Raw genomic sequence first — 17,419 nt, 5'->3', positions numbered from 1 at the left:
TAGACAGCTAAGTTTGGTCTCACTATAAGAAAGGATGAGAGTAGAAATGACAAATGATGCGCAACTCACCTTCCTACCTCTTCGATAACCGGAGCAGGACAGAGAAGGAATGTATCCTCGATTCCGGCTGGTCTCTCATCTGTAGAAAAATAAAATCAGGTTGGTTTAGATGAGAAATCTTTTAGGGCAGATGAGGATTGTGTTCTCACTAAGATAGGTTGTACATAGTGTGTGTGTGTGTATATATCTATATATTTATATTATTTTATATTATATTATATTTTGTTTATTATATTATATTATATTATTAATTCACAGGTCAAGATTGACTTGTTTTTTTGCAGGTAAAAATTTTTTTCACCATATTGCTCCATGCTTTCACCATAACTTACCAACAGAGTGCGTGTCATTTAGTTTGAAGCTACAGCGGACCTGGTCGATGTTTCTGGCATGGAGAAAGCCGTTTCCTCTCACCACCACCTGAAAGCTCTCTGAGAGACAAACACTGCTGTCATTTTATTTCATACACACCAATAACATGAAGACATTTTTTTTTTTTGTGATAAGAGAACAGTTCAGCAACTTACCGTATTTTCCAGACTATAAGCTGCTATTTTTTGCCTAGATTTTGAACCATGCGGCTAATACAATGGTGCAGCTTTCCTGTGGATTTTTCTTTCACCAGTAGGGGCGCTCTATAGTTAAAAAAATATGCAAAATATATTTTTTTCTCTTGGGTCTTTTTTTCCCCCAAAAAGAGCTGACACGGCTTATATATGGGTGCACCTTATAGTAAATATGGTATTTTTATACAATTCAAAGGGAAAAAGTCACCATCATGGTACTCAACCCTGCGCCATGCCTCACTCTGATTTGTTTATATTCGTGTGTATGTGCGGACATAACGCGTTCCAATGGTGCTAATACTAAAAGTGTTCCTATTCCAAAATATCTGGGTATGTGTTTGCGGTAGCCACGAGGCGCGTGTGCATGGTGCGTGTGCGTCTTTGACCTTTACTTCCCCTCGGGCGCCGTTAAAGTGCACTGACAGGGCCTTGCCAGCATATGCCGCAGTGTCTATGTGGCTGCTTCTCAGCATATGCTGGCGAGCGAGAAGAAAACACTTGGTTAAAAAACATGCCTGCGGGGCTGACAACAGCAGAGGGCTGTCAAAGTGGGTCTGACCTTACCTATGGCACAACGCATGACGTCTGCACGTGTGTGTTTGTGTTTTTTTTTTACCTTTACCTGGGCTAAGTGTAAGCAGAAAAGTATGTTTGCGCTCTGACTGTGCACCTCTAGCATCCTCCCGCCTAATAGAAATGAACATCGGTCGCACCTTTAACATTTAAAAGCACCAGCGTGAAGATCACTGCATAAAAACACAGTAGGGCGTTGGCGTATACGTGACACTATATTTTTTTTGAAAGGTCACACCAGTCGAATCTAGACTTGCTTTAGATGTTCAAATGGTGATGGTTTGTGTTGTGGCTGTTCTGTGAAAAACATATATGTCCAGTTTTGTCATTTTTTAAAAAATGTTTACGTGAATGCGATGTCTGAAACGCGGACAACCTATTAGCGTAAATATTTTAAAGGGGGAGTCAACCCAAAAAATTTCATTACAAGAAAATGTTCGAGACGGTCCCACTAGTCGAAACATGGCATTCTGATTAATATTGCATTTGTGGAATATGAGAACGAGCAGTAAAATCCACCCGTTTTTAACCATCTCAGAGAGCGGCCATTTTGTCACTTCTGGTGACTGAAAATGACATCACAGCTGCTCAAGGACCAATCATGGCTCAGCTTCAGCAAACAGGTGAGCTGTGATTGGTCGTTACCTGAGCTCTCAGCAGCTGCGATGTCATTTTCAGTCGACAGAAATGACAAAATGGCCGCCCCCTGAGGTGGCTAAAAAAACGGCGTCAAATTGGATTAATTTATATTCCACAAAAGCAATATTAATCAGAATGCCATGACGAGTGAAAGCAAATACAAGATTTTATCGCCGAAAGTGTTTGGGTGGGTGGACTTCCCCTTTAAAAAAATGAAAAAAATTGTTTCACAGCGGCAATGTGAATAGTGACGTAGAAATTAATTCTTGCTCGTTCTTAGAAAGGCAGTTTCCTGCAAATTTACATTCTTGTGCAATTTGCTTTTTTGCCCATTTTTCTTGAGATTCGGGCACGCTCAGCGAGCATTATACATCCGCAAACAAACACAAACATACAAACCCAATCGCACGCAACACAAAATGGCCATTTCCTGTTTGGCCCGCCCTCCTCTCGGGCTTTATTTTATGATCGGACCTGAACCACAACAATTCGAGGCATCTATCAACCAATATTTGTACCAGATCTCTTGATTGTACCGTACTTAACATCCTGATTTATGACGCAGCCGACTGCATACATTAACTGGGCGTCTTGACATTAATTACATCCAACGCTTGCTCCCTCGGCTCCTACAAAGTAGCATGTTGCAGCCTCGTCTCGGGAGAATTTTGTGTGCTTTGTTCACTTTTTCTATAAAGGACAAATTTTAAGCTTATTCATCAGGCTGCTTGTCTGTCAACGACGATGACATGCCCTTAAATGAAAGCTTCGGCACTCCTTTGTCAAAATGTCAGCAAATTCTGCATGACATTTCAGCAATTAATCTTGGATGCTCCTTTTCCTTGAAGGATTTCTAAAGGGACTTGGCTATAAAAAATGGACTGTTTCAAACGCAGCCATTTTTTTTTTGTCATTAAAGGTCCAGTATATTAGGTTAGTTCCCTGCACTCATCACATGGAGATTTCCTTTAGCTTCCTCACACACTTACTGTCACATGCAGTGGCAGGCGAAAAGGTTAATGCTGTCACCATCATGGTGGGCCAGGACTGGTGGCGCCCTGCTCGCTTGTACCGTACATATGTTGCTGCCCGCCATGTGTGACCGTCCATATGAAAATACATGTTTGTGTGTTTGCTTGTTTTTTTTTTTTAGTTTTTTTTTTTTTTCACTCGTGTGCGCGCAGAAAGTGGGGTAAGGCTTGTCCGAACGGCAGCCCTTCAATCACGTTAGTGCGAGAGGACAGCGAAGGGCAGGGCGGGGGGACACGTAGGCAGGAACGACGGGGAGGAATGGGTCAGACGCTAATGAAAGCAGCAATCTTGGCTGTCATGTTAGATCTCAGGTTCAACGTTCTGCCTGTGTGTGTGCGTTTGTTGGGGTGTGTGTGTGTGCGTGTGTGCGTGTGTGTGTGTGTGTGTGAAGTCGGTGCTGTCATGTCTGATAGTGTGGCCCGATGTTCACTGTCCAGTCTGATGGCCTGTTTGCAGGCAGCTCAGCATGGTCACTTCACATCAGTGTGAGAGACGCGAGTGTGTGTGTGTGCACGTGCGCACGTGTGTGTGTGTGTGCTCCTAAAGAACTATACTTGTTAAAAACCTGACTTGCACACATGTAGACAATAGTATTGATGCAATATGTCGTGATGGTGGTTATAAAATGCCGACCCGCGCTAGACAATCACATTATCTTGCGTCACGCTACGGCAATAATATGCGTGTAAAAGACACATGCTGTGATTATTTCGACGCGGCTTCATTTAATCACAAAGGATGCACACTGGAGTAATAAGCGCCGTGCATTACAGTGGCCGCCCTTCATTAATTAGGCCAGAGTCAAGTTTTGGACGGAGTGAGTTTCTTAGTTCACTGACCATTAGGCTGCTCATCAATCGAATAACAAATGAGGCTGTTTGAAAATATTTGGGAACATGTCGGCTGATAACATGGCAACACGCCAGAGATGATTATCATATGAGGACACGTTATTAATGTCCTTCTCATTGCCGTAATGATCATCTTCATCTTATTTTACTCGATGGTTGTTTTCGGATTGCTAAGACAACAAATCTAATAATAGATTAGTGTCAAACTCAAGGCCCGGGGGGCCAGATCTGGCCCGCGACCTCATTTTATGCGGCCAGCGAAGGGCAAATTGTGTGCGTTTTTTGCACATTTTCTTCACTTTTAACCACATGGAGATATGAGATGTCATTTATTTATCAATCCTCTCTTTTTAAAATGAATTGAACAAACAAACGATTACTTACTGACGACCGATTTCAAAACTGGCTTTCCATCAATTTGTTGTGTGTGTGTGATAATGTCATATTTACATGGGTGAACAGTCATAACGGCCTTCTGAGGGAAACCAGAACTCCAATGTGGCCTGGCCACCAAAATGAGTCTGACACCCCTGCTCTCCATCCTAGCTCTTTAGAGAGTCTCATAATGGATGGGTTTTCTCCAATGGTCATCCAGGGAGCAAGGCCATCAATGCACTCTCCTAAGTGATTCTTAATAAGGTCATGTCAAAGCTCATCCATCCCGTGGACTCGCATTGATGCAGTTGTTTTTTTTTCCTTTTCCTTCCTTAAAGTGGCATCCAAACGCCAGCCATGCAAAGATTGGGAGAAGAGGCCCAAGTAGAGGTTGATGGAGCCGGAGTGGCTATTCAGCATATACGATGTGGCAAACTAGGCCAGGGAGCAAAGATTCATGGCTAATTCCTCCGACCAACTCCGGTTCCTCCTCCTCCTCCCCTTTTTGGCCCACATGCTGAGGCCGAGCGACTATGCTAATCTCCCCCGGCCGTGAATGACAATACGCTGTGTGTCACCGCACGGCCATAAGCATCTGTGCGATTACTCAACTCGGCGGTCCGCTCCAGAGGCTTTGGATGACTGTCATCTGACACAATCACACCCACTCATTACTCTTTCGGTGTCTTAACGAGGGAGCCTTGCTCACCGCACCGGCCCTTACCTCCTGCACACACGCTGGATGGCTCAGCTGCCAGGATCTCAATGCAGGACTTCTTGATGATCTAAAAGCACAAGCCAGTTTGATGAAATAACGCATTTTTTGTGTATTGGTGTGCATGTGTGTGTTACCGAGTCAATGATTCCCCTGAGGGCATGGAAGCCCCCCCACACAGGAAACACGTGTTCCATAGTGTCTGCAATGGTCGCAAGCTAGAAAAAAACGTACGCAGACGGACAATGTTGTATTTGCTTTTTTTGCAAGTTTAAATACATTCACTTTGCTTCTGCGCTTCCTACCTGCGTCTGGTTAAACTCTTTGACCCCCACACAGTAAACGATGGCTCCCATGGACCTGGCCCTTTGAGCCTGTGAGGATGGAACACATAAATGGAAAAAATGCAGTAAAGCCAAAAGGGTCGCCAGCCGTCATCGCTGCTGCAATCGCTAATATTGACATTTTTTTGTCTTAGCAATGGAACTCATTAACTAGCTGAAAAAAAAATGAACGACAATAATTTCTTTTTAGGGCAGTATTTGAGAATTTGTGGATTATTACATTTTTGTGGCTTTTTTTAATCACTCTCTTCTGTTTTTTTTATTATTAATTAATTAATTAATTTTTTTATTTCAATTAAAAAAAATTTTTTTTTGATCTTTTCGAGGACTCTACATGCCCCCCCCAAAAAAAACAAAACGTGGTGAACCCACTGCTGATATAATACTTCAAAAATGGCAGTGGAGTATTTGCATTAAATCTCCTCATCCCATCTCACCTCTCGCTGGGCTGTGTCAAACTGCCACTCGTTCAGTTCCCCGTCAGTCAACGCGATGATAACACTTGCTGTCCCTGCGCAGCATGCAAAATTCAACGCTGGTGAAACAATGGACTGGAATGTAACGTACATAGGCAGTCGAAAAAAAGTTTACCTTGATTCTCTTGATATATTTGTGCATTTGCCTGCCAACACAGAGACATCGTTAGTCTGAATATTTTACCGGTCGCGTAGTACCTTGTTTAATTCTGGGCTATTTGTAGATATTGAGTTAAAGTTGTCACTACCATCTCCAGGCCGAGGTTCATAAATGTGTCTCCTCCAGCAATCACACTTTTTAGAGCCCTGAGCCCTCCGGTGATGGCCTCCCTGCGGGGCACGAACACAAGTGTTACCTCAGAAGGATTTGAAAAAGTGTGCAAATGAAATCAGTGTTTACGCCTTGCTGTTAAGTTTTGGTTGATTTCTATTTTTGTTTAGGAGGGTTTTTTCCTTCTCCTCATTCACGTAACCTATTTGTGATAAAGAATTTTCCCTGATCTTTCATATTTGAAAGCACGGATGATGAGGGTTGTATGATAAAGATAAATGTATAACAGCCTCATTTGTTTGGACTCTTACATTTGATTTGTGTACCAAAAAAAAAAGAAAATTACAAAAGGTCTCTGCTGACATGTATTACTATTAAATGTATTTTGGAAATAATTTAGATGCCGATTAAGTGAGATGAAACTTTACTTTTCAGTTTTCATATCACAACTAAAGTAGCCTTTGCTGTGGGGAATAAAATAATTGTTTTGAAATATGATATTTATTGAGGTTCTCCTCATGTTTGTTTTATTCTTTTATTTTGTATAACTGCAATGTACCACCAGGCATGGAATGTTATATCATAAATGTTATATTTGGGGTATTTAAAAAAAAACAAAAAAAAAACGAACTGTATATTGGAGTCTACGGTGCAGAAGCTGGTTATTATTTCTTCTAGTGTCATGAGGCAGTGTAAGGGGTCAATTGCTTTTGAAAATAAATAAAAAATAGCCGAAGAGTGAAACTTATGTTCAAGAGGAGAATGACTTCAACAGAAACGGGATGTGGCGCTCAACAGCCTCTGAGCATTCCATCAGATATAAACCAGCGAGTTGATGGAAAACAACAAAAAAAAGTAAGCCTGTAATTTGGATCTGCACTCAAAAAGGTAGTAGACTTTGGTTTTGGGCTCTATTCTACATGCGATTTTTCACAAGAATCAGCTTTATATTTTCCATGTCAACAAACGTCCGAAAAAAAGCCCCTCCTGGGACCGAGATAGAGCTAAACATGCAATACAGATGTGAACTGTTTCTGTACCTGTTCTCCGTTAACTTCATGATGATCTTGCCATGCGTGGAGAAGACGATGAAGGACATTCTCAACATGGGACTACGAACACATTTCATATTCTAAAGTCACAAGTTTGACAGATTCCATCAATGACAATAAGTGCATAGATCGACTTAGAATTAACATATTACAAAAGGGCAAAAATAATGATGTTCAAACCGGCCGCCCCCAAAAAATCTGCCCCCCAAAAATTTAAATGGGCCAATTTGTGCCAAATTTTCTCTCTGTTGTAAAATTCAACAAATATTAATGGAGAAAATATTACAAAACAGTCAGACGTTCTGTCGGCAATTCATTTGTTAGTTGTAATTGTTAACGGAACAAAAAGTAATTCATTTATTGAATGAGTATTTTTTTTTTTTATTCTCGAAATCGGCCGACTAATCCGTTATCAGAATTTTATCTGGAATATACATCAGTCTAAAAAAAATTATATTGGTATGGCCCTACTAAAAATGTCAATGTTACAATATGGTTAAATAAAATTACGTTATCATATTACAACAAAATTATTTTTAATCAAAATTGTAAATATACATGATTTTTAAATGATCAAAAAAACAGTTTTTCACCCACTTTTTGCAAATTTTGCAGATTGCTGTTGTATTATTTCCACCTAAAACTAAAGCCGCACGATGCACCTTTTCCATATTTCTCTGCTGTTTGTGTTTGTATCTGGTGCTGGCCGGAATGCTTGAGTCGACAAAAGACGAGGATCAATATCATGACTTGAATGAATTTTGGTATCATTAGTATTTTTTTGGCCGTTATTAATTCATCAGTATAATTGTTTTTTGTTTTTTGGGTTTTTTTCCCCCCACCATTTCAATTGCTTGGCAAATTGTGACAATAGCAACTATACCTGATAAATTTCTCTGCTAGCTGCTCCACAAAAGAGTAAATCTCGATCCAGTGATGCTTCACACTTCCAGATCTGTAAGAGAAGAAAAAACATTGGCAGGGATTCACTTTGTTCCAATTTATTTTCTGTGATTTGGAAAGTAACAGCAAAAGTTGAATATCCATACTTTGAAACACCTCAGATGAAACCTTAACTCACTTTATTCATTCACGAAGACAAATGAAGGAATGCAACTTAAGAGCAATTGCCAATTTTGTATATTGAGAGCGTGCTGGTATGATAGGAATAAGTCTCTCATGGTCGCATTCCACGATGTTGCTCTGTAATCTGTTCGCCTTGCCGCTTAGCCTGCTACATGCGACGACTGTTTACATGACCGTCTCCTTAATGAAGCCCAGTCCCAGGGGGGCTGCTAATGGGGGCTAATTGCTGTTGGGCCAGAGGCTTGAGCTGAGGTTAGACTGGGACAGATGCCGCAGCAGCCCGTAGCGGTGAACATGCAGCGGGCAGCTGGCCTGCGTGTGTCCATGTGCATGTGTTTGCTTGTTTGTGTGTGGCAGTGAGGGCGAACAGATGGTGATGAGCACAGGCAGCCTAACAACAGGTTGAGGGAGAGAAAAGGCAAGGACATGAACAACAGAGGGGTGCACAAGTAGCGCGCAGCAGGGGGGGGGGGTTGCATTGACATCAAACAGCAGACATGGGCAGAGGGTGGCGGTCTGAAGAGTGTAACCGGCTCGTAAAAGGAAAGAAAGTCAAAGCTGTTTGGATTCATCATGCCTTTCTTTTGTACCGCCCGTTTAACCAGACACTTCCTGCTCCACTTATCCTTTTCCTCGACAGCAGAACATGATAAAGGTTCCAGAAGGGGTCTGCTCGGGACACGGTCTACATAATACCATATAAGGGTTTCAAAGTGCTCCTTCGGTTTTAGGATTCTCGATCGTCTGGAATAAACAGAAGGGAGATTTGTAGGCTTGTAGTGCTATTTGGATTCTAAAGCAAAAGCTAAGCCTTCTTTCTTCATTATTTCTTTCAGCTTCTCAAAAGTCAGAATGTTAGAAAAGCCAGAAACTGCATCTGCAGTTTGGGTTTTATTCATTTTTCATTTTACAGTCATTTAGTTTTTAATCCATAAAACGTATATACACGTTTTCAAAATTGTGGTCCCCGCCTCCCAAAGACGTATTTATACGTCTTAGTCTTTTGCATCAGAGCTCCATGTTTTGAAATCTTTCTAACACAATATTCCTAGGCTTTGCAAAATCAGTCAAAAGCCAGAAGAAAGTGCTGCGATTGAGCTGTTTCCTCTTGCGAAAACGGCTGGGATTAAATGAGTTAACAGAGCAACAGCCTGACCATGGAGCAGAGGATTGTATGTTAATTTTAATTTGGAAATGTTGTTATAACAAATCGCTGGTCGACCAGTGTGGCGGACTGGATTATGTTCGACAATTGTTTGCGCTGTAATGTCTGGCACCGATCCCATATTTTCTCGACATGCTCTAATTCCTCCGAAGGCTCCGCTTCCGCATGATTGCCATCAGTTTTTCATCGACGATACAAATCCCGACTCTTTTACATGTATCGACAAACTCATACAAAGAAAGCAGACTGCAAGTACTTCATACGAAAGCCCAGAACTCCAAATTCCACCGCAACCTCGGACGCATATTTCTCTATTTGTGGGTTACAAAGGAAATAGTCAGCCTCCTATTTGGTGTAGGAATGCAGAGAGCGGATGATCCTTTTCTCATTCTGCCCATTCTAAATTTCCTTTCTCAACATGCCGGACGCCGGAGTTCTCTCGACCGGGGGGTGCTGCCGAACGGGTCACTGTGTGGCATTATCGTGAAAAAGGCCAATAAGTTGCTTTGAAAAAAAGAAAAAAGACACAAAAAAAGAGCAGCGGCTTCCTGGAGGCCTTGTGGAGACATGCAGAGGTCCAAGCACCGGGAGAGCTGGCCATGCGTGACGCACACTCCTCGGGCTCCTCTTAAACTTTCGGAAGCAAAGGGTAAAGAGTGAAGAGCAGCTGGCAGATGTTGCCGTGGACACCCCCAAAGAGTGAAATGTCATTCAAAGTGTTGACTTGGTAGCTCCGATGCTGGCGACAAGGGAAACTGAGGACATGGAACAACATGGTCCAAAAATGACATTTTAGCAGATCCCGACTTTGAAGCCGTGTCTGTACACCGGTCGGCTTGTAACACGTTTGGACACGTCTAATCGCTCTGCAGCCATGTGCATCATTTTGCAGCTGGAGTGCAGAAATGACAAAAATGTCAATTATCATGTCTGAGCAGCTCCCAATGTCCACAGTGTGAGAGGCACACTTATACGGTAAATTACACAACAAACTGGCAACATCTTAACGGAGCATTTGACCTAAATGAAATCATTCGCACAATAACGCTCGATGTTGGTCGACGGCGCAGGTGGGCAAGTTTGAAAACAAGCGTCTCTTGATGTTTGTGCCTGCGTCAATGACGGACGAGAAACTTAAAAAAACGGACCAGAAAAATTCCTTTTTTTTTTTTAAACTTTTTGGCCAAGTAACAAAAATAGTCTCCTCAATGTGAGACATCTGTTAAAAATGACGGAACGTCCTTGACACGTATCAGAATTAATTCAATTAAAATGACGATGCGCTGCCTTCGTCTTCTTGCCGTGATAACATAATATGATCTTTCAATCTAATAATTGATGCCTGTGTGTTTATTTTTATATGAACTTCTATGGTTTTGTTTTACATTTTGGTGAAATTATTTTGTTTGCGAATGGGAGCGTAATGTTGCTTGATGTATATACATTTATCTACTACTGCTTTGCAAGGTGAACACGGTATGTCATAATTTGTTTATTTTTTAAATGTTTCAGTCAAATAAATGATTGTAAATATTGATTGGAAATACTATCTTGGGTTTGGATTTCACCAGAGGTTGGCATTCCGTTGGTACTGATGGAAGGTCTTTCAGCCCGTGAAAACTTTTCGCCGTGTTCCATATTGGACGGGCAATAAAACCGTTGTGGACATCATTATTATTATTATTATTATTATTATTATCATCTTTAGAATATTTTCAAAATCACCACAATGGTTATGGACAATATCAAGTGGAAGGCGGTCTTCACGTGCCCACGTCACAGCGATGATCCGTGGTCCACCATGACATCATCCACCCGAGGAGGTCTGCTTGCATTTCTTAATTAAAGATCTTTGCAAACTTTGACCTTCTGCCTAAACGCCAGCAAATCCGTTTCTGTCACGTCAACGGCTGGGCGCTTTTCCGATTTTAAAGGGACTGACTGGCAGGAGCTGCTTCGATTGGGTGGGAAGCAAGTCGGCAGTGTTGATGCCCACAACTGCGCAAACGCCCCCTTTCTAACTATAAAAAAAGGAAAACGATGGAAAGAAACTACACCCATGCGCAACTTTATGCAAAGCCTAGCTGAGCACATAGAATGCTTTTAGTGTTGTTGCTCTCAGTTAATTTTTGTCTTTAAATCAAGGGTCTCCAACATGGTGCCAATGACCACAATGTCACCCCCAAATGCCACACTTTCGCCTGTTCTAAAAATATCCCACCTGTTATGGGACATTTTGATTAATGGGCAGATTGTAGAAGGATCATTTAAAAAAAAAAAAAAAAGCCCACTTCTTGCCAAAAGTTAGCTGGATAGCGTCCAGCAAAATATATGCATGGACAATAAAACCCAAATAACTTTAGTAGGTCAAAACGGATCTTTGTTGAGACCAGATTTTCATCACGGGTCCCTATGGAAGGCACAGCTGTACTGTGGCCAGAGAATGTATTCCTTAATGCAATATATTTTTATCTCAAACAATAGAACGTGGATGTGGATTGCAGATTAAAAAGCCTGCACGGAACAGAACTTGCATATGGCTCGTCTGCAGCTGCAGCTCGCTCGGCAGGCAGGGAGGCGTCATCAGCCTGAAACTCAATCCTGCCTAGCCCAGCCCACATCCCGTTGCTCTGCTTGTTCGGCTTGCTTCGCCGTTATGAACCGGCCCAAAAGAACAACACGGCCCAACAAAACCAAACACAAACATAACGACAACGAAAAAAAAAAAAATCTTAAATCTGTGCGCGCTTGAACGCAAGACCCGAGTCATGCTAACCCAGCGCACAACCGATTGCTTCATTGTGTCATCTTTAAGAACAAACGAGGGGATTTCCCAGTTCGGTTCGATTGTACCCTGGCTCTGATTTGTCCAAAATGACGCCAAAGCTTCCAGGCCGGTGTGCCACGCGTTTCCCAGCCTGCGGGGCGGTTGCGCGGCAAAGCGCAGCCATGAGAAAGTAACAAAAAGCCATAAATAAGAAGAGACACTCACTTGTCCAGGACAAAGTAGAGGTCGAAGGCACCCTGGCAGGACCTTTCCTCCTCCTCCTCCTCCTCCTGCTGCTGCAATTGCCCCTGTTGTTGCACTCCTTTCACCGACACATGGAGGAGGAAAAGTCCCAGCAAAAGCGAAGCGAGGAGCGTTTGGATGCGACTCCTCGCCATGTTTCCCCCCCCCGCTTGCGTTCGAGCTCCAGCAACAGCGCCGCTACTCACTGCAAATCTTCACATTGTCCCTCCGACATCCGCTAACACTCGATCGACTCGTCTCAAGTTTTTTTTTTTTTTTTTTTTGCTACGTGTGACCGGGTCGTGTTGCTCCGCACGGGCGTTGACTGGAAGCCGGCCTCCCTAAATCTCGCCTCTTGAGGCTGGGGTGGGGGGAAAAAAAAGAAGCATGAGGCTTTGCACAGGATGGAAGAGAGGAGCGACACCCGAGGAGAGACTCCAAACTCCACTTTCCCTCACTAGGTAATAGAAAAGTGATGAAATCGTCACAAATCATACGTTATTCATCCTTCGAAGAAATGTGTGTTTTACGGTGACTCAATGCACAGCAACAATTAAAACATATCAAGTAACTATCTTTATACAAAATAAAGAGAAACAATTCTAGTGTAAATGTGATGTACCAAGTATATGATCAAATGTATGTTAATGCTCAGTAGTCAATGCATCAAATGGAAATGTGATCCAATGCTTAATACGCTTTTCTTCATGCTGCTAGTGTGTAATTACGCTTTAAGTAATTCATTCTAAACTACAGAAGCTAAAAACACACTCACAATAAATACAAATCACCACGATGTATAAATAAAAAAAAAACACAAATATAATATCATGAGTGAAGGAGGCCCTGTCATTTTCGGAGTTCTCGGCCCACCAGTTGAGAATCACTGGACTATAGTGCAAACGTCCGGCTTTTTTTTTTTTTTTTTAATTAACCTTTATTACATTATTCACAGGCATAGGGCCACCCAAGACTTTAATGAGGCTCATGTCCACGGATGGAAATTGATTTATTTATAGAAACGATCAAACTTTGTTCGTAGGATGTGTTGCCCAAAATTTGGGAAATGACTCGATTGTATATTCCAAATCCTCATAAGTCACATTTTGGCGCATTCCATTTTTTTCCAAAAATATCTATAAAATTGGTCACTCCACATGCGTGGGTGTTATTTTTACACATTATTGACCAATTAAAAGTGTTGAAAATGGCTTTGTCACGTTCTTGGTGAATGCCCACAGTTGAACAAATTTGCCATATTTAGGGACTCCTGAAAAGTTACGATTTTTGGAGGTACAAGGTTTTGGCTCACCGTCAGTGAAACCTGATTTCAGATGTTTCCGTTAATTGCTTTGTGTTTTAATAATGTTACTTGACATCTCACTGATGCCAGTAATTGGCGTCTATCTAGAACCAACCTTGCATTTCTAGTTTGTTGCATATTGGAATGTAAGCTTTTCGAAACATTTCAGGCATTCTACCCCTGAATAAAATGTGATTAAATATCATCAAGAACAATGGAACCCTCTTTCTGATTAATTAACTGAAACATTTGAGGCCAAACTAAAGTTATGAAGCAGAATAATCCATTATATGCTCATTAGACAGAAACATTTCGAATCTTCGCCCAGTGGCAAACCTGACACACACTGCATCTTACCACGCATGAATGTAACATCGCCGAATATGAAGTCGCAATCGAGTCAAGCGTGACAAAATGGTTGGTGGGGCGCTTCCCTGATGCTTTTAGACCATGTAGTTCTTTTTTTTTTGGGTGCAATGTATTGCACTTGAGTACTACAGGTTTATAAAATGAATACAAAACTGAGCAGCATAACACCACTATTGCGTTATTTCTTATTTTATGTCATGGGCTGTGGCCTAACATCCCCAGCATGTGATTGCTTTCTAGTCATTGGCTACTTGTCGCCTCCTCCTGGAAAGACCCCCAAACCAATCAGTAGATAATTTGGATGAAGGGGGGTGGTGGTAATAGTGAAATCGTCTGCGCGTTTGCATCATTGTGCCACGCACCAGAGGGTGTTGTGGGAGTGGAAGCTTCGGAGGAGCGACAGTGCACATGAGCGCTCAGTCGGATAACTTGCTCATCGTGGGACCACCAGGGTGCACATCGTCACAGAACATCATCATGTCCAGCAGGTGAGCCCTCGCACCATCTCTTGTGGGACTTTTTTTTTTTTTTTTTACTCCTCTCCATTAATAGGACAAATTGACAGCGTGTATTTGATTATTTGATGTTTGCAACAACATGGGCTATTTTATTTTATTTTTATTTTTTTTTAGTATTGTTACTCTCAGAATCCTGCCGTGTGATTATCAATATTTGTTGCGGAGGAAACTGCGATTGAACTTAATGCATGCACATAAGGAGACAGTTGACGGCAGATGGAGGAAACAAAAGAAGAAACCGAGTGAAAACACTGAGACAAAGGCGGTTAGTCGTGAATCATTTCGTCTGCATCGGCTTTGCCTGCTTGACTCCGTTGACTCGCTACATGCGACAATTGCCCAAATATGATGAATGAGGAGGCTTCACATCACGTCGTTTCATCGATGCGGTGCCGTACGTCGATATAAATCACATTTTTTGTTCCGTTATAAAAGCAACTTTAGTTTGCATTTTGTTAAGATCGCGATGCGCTTTCATGTCAAATGCGCCCCCCGGAAAGACCCGCCTATTCTGAACCCGCGTTTTATTCTCCAAATGTGTGATCTAAACATCCTCATTACTTTCCAGTTTAACGATGGATCACGCCTTCCTATCTCGGTCCATATGGCCGGGTGACGGCAAATTCGTGCAGCATCCCGCCGAGCTTCACACGAGCGTGGTGGTGACGCGCAGCATCCCCGCGGGGACGAGCTTCGGACCGTGTGTGCTCCAACACACTTTTTACGACACCATCGCTTTCATTGCGCAGAAATCCAGTGACCGAAGAGCCAAACCATGCGTGTTCAGGGTAAGTTGCATTTCAAAATACACAGGCTAGGCAACACATTTGGCTTTTGCTGCATGCTAACTGCTCGTTGCCAACAGGTGGACCCAGAGGCCATGCGTAATTCCGCGTTGGTTCTGTCGTGGCTTCGGCTGGTGCAGGCTGCGCGCAACAGAGATGAGCAGAACACGGAGGCCTTTTTGAAAGGAGGTCAGCTCTACGTGCGGACGACCAGGGACGTCCACCAGGAGGAGGAACTCCTGGTGTGGTACGACCGGGAGCTGTGTCACCTGCTGGGCTTCACCGAAACCAACAGAGGCTCGGGTCAAGGTGAGCTTATTTTTATGTTCATCAAATGTCTCCAGTTGGCTCAAAATGCTGTTGCTCATCTCTTAACTTAAAAATGTATAGATTGTGGACCCCCTGGAAAAGATGCGCAAACACTTTCGCTTCACCCTTTACACGTCCCTTCACACACAGACAAGCTCCATCACTGTCCTTTTTTTAAATTCGTCTTGAAATTTTTTGTTCCGCTTTAAACTAGGCATGGGACTCTAGTTTCATTATTTTCAGCTTGTTTAATTGTATATTTTTTGTTTCAGCTGTGGTTGTTTTCAAAGTGCTCAAAAAGCAAATACAATTTGAGAATTTGTCTTGGACACTTCATGATACCTTTTATATTTGTGTGTTTGCAGAGTTCAAATGTGTCAGGTGTGAGCAAGTGTTCAAGAATGAATACCCCTTCCTGGCTCATTGCCGTTTCCTTTGCACGCGAATCTGCAGCGACGCGTGGAGTCGTGATGTTCACGATCACAAGCACGTGGAAATCAAGAGGCAGCGGCGCGTAACAGATTTCCACAACATTGCCAGAGATTTGGAACACAAGAAAAGCGACGCCGATGACGACGCTCCCCACGGGAATAAACGGAAATGCCAAGAAACTGTTAACTTCAAAGGGAGGAAAACAGTCCTGTTGGAAAAAACTAATATTTCAAATGACGACAACATTAGCCAGCTGGCCAAGATCCACGATGAGGCTGGAGGAGATGCATCTGACTCACCCTTGAAGATCAAAGCTGACAGAACCAAAGTGGATCATTTGGGATGTAAAAATGCATCTTTTGGAGAGGAGACGGATGCCAAATTGACGATTACGCATGACAGGTTGATGGACTCGGATACAGGAGAGAGCTCCGGTTTACGCTCCAGCACCGGTAGTGCTTTTTCTTTAGTCCACTCCGGCAATCGAGAACAGAGAAGCGCTTTTTGTAAACCCAGCAAAAGAATCCCTGCGGGGGAGCTGAATCAGGGTAGCCCAATAACAGTCGCTTCAAGCGGCCTGGAGGAGATGCGAGAGGCCTTCCCCCCCAGGACCGTTTCAGTGTACAACAACCTGATGGCGCCGAGCATCCTTAGCAGTGACGTTCACACGCTGCCTTCCCCCGTCACGCTAAACGCCTCCTTCCATTACGCGTCGGAACACTGGTCAAGAACCACTCAGGTCCAGTCCACCTCAGCCCTGACCGTCCTCCCGCCCACCTTCACCTCCTTTGGCGTGTCGGTACAAAACTGGTGTGCCAAGTGCAACCTGTCTTTCCGCATGACCTCTGACCTCGTTTTCCACATGCGCTCCCACCACAAGAAGGAGTTCGCCGCAGAGTCCCAAGTGAGGAGGCGGCGGGAGGAGAAGCTCACCTGCCCCATCTGCCACGAATACTTCAGAGAACGACACCACCTGTCCAGACACATGACGTCACACAACTGAGACCTCACTTGGCGGAAAAAAAAGATGTATTTATTCTTGAAATGAGGTTATTTAATAGGTTTAGAATTCAGGATTCACAATGAGACTTTTGATGTTTAACCGTGAATGTAGATAGCTGAAATAAAATAGCATATGGCCAATACAGCTTTGTCCGCTAGGGGGCGGCAGAGGTTTATGGACGCTGACCTCGAAGGCGCTCGTCTGTCCTTCAGGCCTGTTCGTTGATAGTCTGCTGATGACTTGGTGCCTTAAGGAACTCAGGATGGAAAATAGATGCGCGATGTGGAGGACAGCTCATGATTGTCACGCATATCTCGAAGCGGTCCTCTTATTATTTATCCCTCTGCTTTGTACATGCAATGTGTGTGTTTGCACCTTTACAAATCCAAACTTGTCAACATGAAATAATGCGTTGGGTGATTTTTTTATTTATTTTTTTTAATACATCTAAATCTTAGTTTTGGATTTCAACAATAAATAATTTA

General features: G+C 42.9%; 2 protein-coding genes across 4 annotated transcripts in view; one reads left to right on the top strand and one right to left on the bottom strand.

The window, feature by feature from the left end:
• Window positions 1-12,588, bottom strand: part of antxr1d (ANTXR cell adhesion molecule 1d) — a 24,208-nt gene extending 11,620 nt beyond the window's left edge. Inside the window, exons 1-11 of one of the 2 annotated variants that reach the window (XM_088305363.1) lie at window positions 12,198-12,588; window positions 7,838-7,909; window positions 6,943-7,014; window positions 5,880-5,961; window positions 5,747-5,777; window positions 5,593-5,666; window positions 5,117-5,185; window positions 4,949-5,029; window positions 4,821-4,881; window positions 393-491; window positions 70-139 (exon numbers count right to left, since the gene is read on the bottom strand). In XM_088305363.1, coding sequence (XP_088161489.1) covers window positions 70-139; window positions 393-491; window positions 4,821-4,881; window positions 4,949-5,029; window positions 5,117-5,185; window positions 5,593-5,666; window positions 5,747-5,777; window positions 5,880-5,961; window positions 6,943-7,014; window positions 7,838-7,909; window positions 12,198-12,370 — 884 coding nt within the window. In that variant the 5' untranslated portion in view covers window positions 12,371-12,588. The remainder of the gene's footprint in view (window positions 1-69; window positions 140-392; window positions 492-4,820; window positions 4,882-4,948; window positions 5,030-5,116; window positions 5,186-5,592; window positions 5,667-5,746; window positions 5,778-5,879; window positions 5,962-6,942; window positions 7,015-7,837; window positions 7,910-12,197) is intronic. The other variant, XM_088305362.1, reaches the window with a different exon arrangement.
• Window positions 1-17,419, top strand: part of znf488 (zinc finger protein 488) — a 25,898-nt gene extending 8,479 nt beyond the window's left edge. Inside the window, exons 3-6 of one of the 2 annotated variants that reach the window (XM_088305364.1) lie at window positions 14,253-14,375; window positions 14,974-15,193; window positions 15,271-15,499; window positions 15,865-17,419. In XM_088305364.1, coding sequence (XP_088161490.1) covers window positions 14,253-14,375; window positions 14,974-15,193; window positions 15,271-15,499; window positions 15,865-16,934 — 1,642 coding nt within the window. In that variant the 3' untranslated portion in view covers window positions 16,935-17,419. The remainder of the gene's footprint in view (window positions 1-14,252; window positions 14,376-14,973; window positions 15,194-15,270; window positions 15,500-15,864) is intronic. The other variant, XM_088305365.1, reaches the window with a different exon arrangement.

The sequence above is a fragment of the Idiotropiscis lumnitzeri genome, chromosome 9, assembly GCF_059441095.1.
Source record: "Idiotropiscis lumnitzeri isolate Australia: NSW breed Sydney's pygmy pipehorse chromosome 9, RoL_Ilum_1.0, whole genome shotgun sequence".
Lineage (NCBI taxonomy): Eukaryota > Metazoa > Chordata > Actinopteri > Syngnathiformes > Syngnathidae > Idiotropiscis > Idiotropiscis lumnitzeri.
Note: the sequence above shows the minus strand (reverse complement) of the source record. Positions and strands in the feature narration are given on the sequence as shown.